We start from the raw sequence: 7,500 nt of genomic DNA on the forward strand, positions 1-7,500 counted from the left end.
ACTGACCGCACTGTGGATGGGTGGGGGAGGGGGAAGGGTGGGCGAGGAGGAGGGGGGGACGGAAGGAGGAGGGAGTGAAAAGAGAGGATAAGAAAAGTGACTCACGTTCCCGAGCCAGTTGGGGGTCGAGGGAGGAGGGGAGGGGGGGAAGTGACGTGATGGAGAGGGATGGGAGGGGAAGGAAGGGAAGTGAGGAGGGGAGGGAGGGGAGGGGAAGGGTGGGGAAGGCAGGAGTGAGGGAGGTACGCGGTAATGGGATGGGGGGGGGGGGGGTACGGGGGAAGGGGTTGGGGTAAGAGCGGGGGGGGGGGCGTCAAGAGGGAACATCCGGGGTTCTCCATTTGATCCCAGTATTTAGATGACCGCTTGTGTGATTAAGAAAACACATTTCGATTCTCTCTGGGTATTTTTTCTTTCTTTCTTTTCTCTCTCTCCTCCTCTTTTTTTCTCTCTCTCCTTTCCTTTAATATCTTCCCTCCTTTACAGTGTACATAGCCCTTCCTTTCTTTCTTTTTTATACTTTTTTTTCTTAGGAGTTTCGAGCGGCAAGACGGCGACCGGAGTTCAGCTGGTCTCTCCGCCTAGGACAGTTAGAACACTTTCCTTTTTTATTCGCAACGTTAATAAAAGACACAATTCTTTTATGATTGGCTTTTAATTCATAGGTGTATCTTTTTTCTTTTTTTTTATCATTAGAGATTTTTTTTTAGTTTCGTCTTTTCATTTAATTTATTTTTGTTGCACTTTGTTTTTCTTTTCTTTTTATCTTCGTGTTTTTACCTGGTTTACCTTCGTTCGGTATGAACTTGTATCACAATCAGTTAGAACCCTTTGCCACTTTGCAACAGCCTGCAATCTCACCACATAACTGCATTAGCGAAGATTGTATACTAACCCCCGCCCCCCCCCGCAAACTCACACACACCACCACTACCATCACTCCACACCCCCACACCCCCACACCCCCACACCCCATCCCCACCTTTCTTGCAAGGTCGCCGTTTATGGTTCGAGTATAAGGTCGAGAATCGCCAATCCGACTTAACTCTTCCTGTGCAGCGTTATGTTTTGTTGTTTTTTTATCTGTGGAATGCAATAGGCTGAGAGAGAAGTGGAAGGATGGATGAATGGCGGAAGGACAGATGCAGATGCATATATATTAATGAATGTGAACTTATACATAAAAATAACATACATACATGCAAGTGTGTATATACTTATGTATGTGTGCGTGTGTGCATATATACAGTGTATATACATACTTACATACATGCATATATATACATACATATATATGTGTGTGTATGTGTGTAAATATGTGTACACACCACACACACACACACACACACACACACACACACACACACACACACACACACACACACACACACACACACACACATATATATATATATATTTATATATATATATATTTATTCGATATGTATATGAATATTTATATATATACATATACATATATACATGTATACATACATATGTATATATATATATATATATATATATATATACATATATATGTATATATATGTGTGCGTGTGTGTGTGTATGTATGTATGTATGTATGTATGTATGTATGTATGTATGTATGTATGTATATATATATATGTATATATATGCATATATATATATATATATATATATATATATATATAATGTACATATATATAAATATAATGTACATATATATAAATATATAGGCACATATATATATACATAAATATATGTATATATATGTATGCGTATATTCATATAACATGTATAAGTATATATACATATATGTATATATACATATGTATAACCGTATATCATCGAACAATAAAAGAAATGAGATCAGTCCACAGCTTACTCACATGTAAAAGAAACTTAACCTCCTAACACAAGATCTAAAAAACAATACCAACCTACTCAGAAAGATATACATACATATGTATATCAGAACTCTAGAACACACAAACAAAAAATTAAGTCCCCCCTGCCCCTACCCCCTTCCTCACCCCCCCCCCCACAGAAATACGAAACGACAACCCAAACCAGGTCATTTGTCTCCAAGTGTTGAAAGACCTAATAGAGACCACTCAGGTGTGTCCTTAATTACGGTCAACGGTGATGACGTAATACACCGAGCACACTTATCCACTTGTCTTTGTCTTCATTCACAGTGAAGTGTTTCTTGCAGGTTAATTAGAGCGGGGCTAATGGCTTAAGCTGTTCAGGTACTTGCCTTGTTTGCGATGCTGGGTTGCTTGGGATGACAGTTGTTTGGGAATTTTTCTATCTATTTATTTATCTATTTATCTATTTATTTATTTATTTTTCATTTATTTTATTTTTATTTTTTATTATTATTTTTATAATCCAACACGACAAATCATGTTGATTGTGATGGCAGTGACAAAAATTGAGAGAAAAATGAAAGGAAATTTTGCTTGTGATGAAAATGGAAGTTATAAGAATAATTTAAATTGTATTAGTGATGTCCATTAACAGTTTTGACATGATAATGAACATTCTAAGAAAAAGCGTTAGAAACAAAGATAATAACAACCATAACATTAACAATATGATACTGATAATGAAAATGACAATTATAATGAAAGTAATAATGATATTAACAATAATTACTATTACTATGATGGTAATAATGACAATGATATTGATAATGAAAAAAACATTAATGATGATATTATCAAAATCAATAATACTGTCGACAATTATAACAACAATGATGATGAAAATTACAGTGGTAATAATGATAATAATTACAATAATCTTAACGAGAATAATGATATTATGATAATGATAATAATAATGATGGCAGTGATGATAATAATAACAATAACAACGGTGATAATAATAATGATGATAATAATAATGGCAATGATGATGATAATAATAACAACAACAACGATAATAGTAATAATAATAATAATAATAATAATAATAATAATAACAATAATAATAACAATAACAATAATGATAATAGTAATAATAACAATATTGATAACAGTAATGATGATAGTAACGATAATAATAATGATAATAATAAAGACAATGGTATGGGATAATAATACGAAGAAGGATAATAATAATAACAACAATAGCAACAGCAACGGCAATTATATGATATTTATATGAATAATAACAACTAGATCAATTACAACAATAATAATCATCATTATCATTGTAATAATGGCAAGATAATAGTAATAATAGTGAAAACACTGATGATAATAATTACAGTAATAATAATAATCGATAATGATATCAATAACATTAACAATAATATAATAATAATGATAATGATAATAATAATGATAATAAGAAGAATAATAAGAAGAAGGATGATAATAATAATAACAATAATAATGATGATAATAATGATACAAATAATGGAGAAAGCAATATTCATTATTATGGATAAAAACATATTTATGATAGCAACAAGCATAATGAGGAGGAGGAGGAGGTTGAGGAGGATTATCATCACCATCACTATCACTATTAAAATTACTATCACTATCACCCTCATTATCACGATCATCATCACAATGGTTATAAGAAAGTAAGATAGATGAACAGACAGACAAATCCAACAGTGGACCACCACAGTCACCATAATATAGTCATCTCATCAACAACACATCACCACAACCTGGTCATCTCAACGCAATCACCACAACACAGTCATCACAATTCAGTAATCCCCACACAGTCATAAGACAGTCACCACACCAATTATAACACAATCACAATGACACTCATCACAATCTAATCAGTGAATCACAACATATAACACACCCACAACACTCATCAGAACGCAACCACCAGATGTCACCACATTATTATTATTATTTTTTTTTTTTTTATCGCAGCTGCAGGCCCGAAGATCGAAAGATAAATCATTAGGTACGTTGTCACCATAAGCGGCGCTGCACCATCCCTGTTGATTTATTTACTATTGCTTCCGGTCGCGGGGATGGTGGTTCCAAATTATGGTGAACGGTTATTGCATTTCATGGTTTTGAGTTTTTGCTTTGCTTTGTTTGGTCTTATTTCTCGTTTGATTTGTTTGTTTTTCCTTTTTTTTAAGGGGGTGTTTTTTCTGTTTTGTTTTTGTTCGTTGATTGTTTGTTTTTTCTTTCATCTTTTGGATTTGTATTTTTATATGTTAGGAAAATATTTGCTTTTTAACTGTCTTTCACTTTTTCTTTCTTCCTTCCTCACCCCCCCCCCCCCCCTCTGTCTCTCTCTTTCTCTCCCTCTCTCTCTGTCTGTCTGTCTGTCTCTCTCTCGCTCTCTCTCTCCCTACTCTCTCTCGCTTTTTATCTCTCTCTCTCTCCTTCTCTTTCTCTCTCTCTCTTTCTCTATCTCCCTCCCTCCCCTCTCTCTTTCTCTCTCTCCCTCCCTCCCTCTCTTTCCATCCTCCCCGCCCCTCTCTCTTTCTCTCTCTCACTCTCACTCACTCTCTCTCTCTCTCTCTCTCTCTCTCTCTCTCTCTCTCTCTCTCTCTCTCTCTCTCTCTCTCTCTCTCTCTCTCTCTCTCTCTCTCTCTCTCCCTCTCTCCCTCTCTCTAAATATTTGTAAATCCATTTTATCGACTCCTTTTATTAATGCTTTGTCATTTCTCTATCGATCCATTCCATAACTACTTACGCCGTACCATATGAAGCATATATAAAAGAAGTGACGTTCTTACATCACAGCACATCACTTAACAAAATAGCGCATTTCCTTCACAAGGGCATCGTCATACTTCACCACACTCTGGAATACACAGACACAATAAGTGTTTTTTTCACGAGCCACAAATGGTCCACTATGTATGCATCATTCAACAAAGTTGCTTTGAATATCAGCCTTAATATGTTTCCAAGTTTCTGCCTCAACATGTTTCCGTGTATTGACTCGAACGCATTTGCAAATATTTACCTTTTAACATGTTTCCAAATATGTAGCTCACCGTGTCTCCGAATATCAACACTTATCAACACGACCTCATGTTTCTTGATATCCATTAATATACTTTAATTCCAAATTTCGTATATTTTCAAGAAACCAACATCATTGTACGTTCAGTTCCAAACTTCACCGATTATCAAACATCAACTTCATTCAGTTTCCGAGTCCGTTTCATCAGACTTTCGAAACATCATCACTTCTCTTTCAAAACTTCACTGGCTTCTAAACATCAACTTCAACGAGCTCCAGAGTCTCCATCTCCTCAGCCTTCCGAAACATCAACATCCTCTCGCTTCCGAGTTCTCTCCTTCGAACATCACCCACGGCCCCAGCGATGTTTCTCCATCAGGATTCCCCCGAGCGAGCGCCGCGTCCCGCCCGGAGTTCCAGGAGGCGCCCCCGGAGGAACGCTCTTGGCCGGCGCGTCACTAGCCTACGGTGCCGGGCTCCACCTTTCTACAATTGAGCTCCGTAATGAATCAGTCAGCCTTAGCATTTATGTATCGCTTGCGAATGGCGGCGCTGCAACGTTTTTCATAGATTTGAACGTTTTTATCGCCGGCGAGAAGGAGGAGGGAGGAGGGATAGCACACACATGCCTCCGCCGCCGCTGTAAGGGAGAGAGGAATGTCTATATTTAAGGGTTTTGTCGTTAGGAAATTTGGCGTAATTGCCGAGTCACTTGCTGCCGCTGTCATTGCCCGATCCAACGCGCGCGCTGATTGGCCCGTTTGAACAACGGACGACCAATCATCGACCTGCTCTCATGCAGTGCGGGCGACAACTTTCTCCTAATTAACGATACTGAACTAGGACATTCAGTGTTAATTAATTGCATGACGTGCAAAGGCTGATTTCAAATCCGGAGGGAAAGTGAGAATGATTTAATGATTAATCAATAGTTTTGTTGAGCCATTTATACTGTCAGTATAAACAGGAGCCTTCTTTAGACCCGAAAACTAATAATCTTAAAGAGAGAGAGAGAAAGAGATAGGGAGAGAGAGGGAGAAAGAGAGAGAGACAGACAGACAGACAGACAGACAGACAGACAGACAGAGAATAAAAAGAGGACAAGAATAGATACGAAAAAAGGATATAAAATACTAAATAAAGGAAGAAAAGGAAATAGAAAGATAAACATGAAGTGAGAGAGAATGAGAACATTTAAAAAATCAGATCGATAGAAAACCAGATGAAATAATAACAGAGAGAAGAAATCTGGATAAATAGAAAGGAAGAGAAATGGAAAACGGAATATTGCTGAAAATCAATAAGCGGAAGAGAGAAAACGCGCCAATCAGATAAAGAGATAGAGAGAGGGACGGAGAGGAGAGAAGGAGAAAAGGAGAGGAGAGAGAGAGAGAGACCTAGAGAGAAAAGGAGAGAGAGAGACCTAGAGAGAAAAGGAGAGAGAGAGAGACCTAGAGAGAAAAGGAGAGAGAGAGAGACCTAGAGAGAAAAGGAGAGAGAGAGAGACCTAGAGAGAAAAGGAGAGAGAGAGAGAGAGAAAAGGAGAAATAGAGAGAAAGAGACCTAGAGAGAAAAGGAGAAAGAGAGAGCAAAGACGAAAGGACAATAAGAAAAAAAGAATCTCCCGTCGACACAAGACAAGGCCAGCCGAACAAGCATTCCCCCGCACCAAAACAAGCGAACGAGCGAGGGCAGCCAAGCGCAGCACAAAAGAGTCGCGGGACACACCGTCGACCTAGCGCGAGACTTTACGGGTTCTGAAATTCAAAAGTTGATGATAATTTATAGCAACTTCAGAGGCAAGTTAGCGGTCGGGTCCGCCCCCTCCGTCTGCTGGGAACGAGTTCTGTTCCTGCTGTAATTGCTGGCACCCGTACCTGACAGCAGACGCAGCAGGTAGGACTGGGTAAGTATACTTTGCGAACTTGGTGAAACACTGGTTATGTTACCCATTGCCGGTATGTGTGATCGTGCGTTTTTCTATTTCTTTTTCTTTCTTTCTTTTCTTTTCTTTTTTACCTTGTGCGTTTCAGCTGATCTCCAACTACCTGTACTAGAGTGATGGAGACATCGCTATTTTTTCTAGTGATGGTGATCCCACTGTGTCGAGGTGATGGTAATTCCACTACCTGTGCTGAGGTGATTGTGATACCGTTATCTGTAATAGGTTGATCCCACTACCTGTGACGGGGTTATTGTGGTCCTTCTACCTGTGATAAGGTGATGGTCACCCCACCTCCTGTGCTGAGTTGCTGATGCTCCCCCTACCTGCGCTGAGTTGCTGATGCTCCCACTACCTGCGCTGAGATGTGGGTATCCAGACTACCTGTGCTGAGGTGATCCCATTACCTTTGTTGAAATGATAGTGACCCTCAACACCTGTTTTTGTAAGATAGTGAGTAGCCACGAGTCAGCCACGTGTGTTGAGTGCCTCAGGTAAGTCGTTCAAGGTGCCTCTATTACCCTTGCTGGGTGCCTGGCAACTAGTATGTTCCACTAGAAGGATGAATTGGTGTAAAACTGAAGGATGAAGGATGTTCAGTGAATGGC

General features: G+C 38.7%; 1 protein-coding gene across 1 annotated transcript in view; it reads right to left on the minus strand.

Annotated features, from left to right (window-relative positions):
- Positions 1 to 6,732: 6,732 nt before the first annotated feature.
- Positions 6,733 to 7,500, minus strand: part of LOC113816292 (uncharacterized) — an 11,258-nt gene continuing 10,490 nt past the window's right edge. Inside the window, exons 3-4 of the mRNA XM_027368336.2 lie at positions 6,999 to 7,127; positions 6,733 to 6,852 (exon numbers count right to left, since the gene is read on the minus strand). Coding sequence (XP_027224137.2) covers positions 6,733 to 6,852; positions 6,999 to 7,127 — 249 coding nt within the window. The remainder of the gene's footprint in view (positions 6,853 to 6,998; positions 7,128 to 7,500) is intronic.

This window comes from Penaeus vannamei, chromosome 16 (genome assembly GCF_042767895.1).
Source record: "Penaeus vannamei isolate JL-2024 chromosome 16, ASM4276789v1, whole genome shotgun sequence".
Lineage (NCBI taxonomy): Eukaryota > Metazoa > Arthropoda > Malacostraca > Decapoda > Penaeidae > Penaeus > Penaeus vannamei.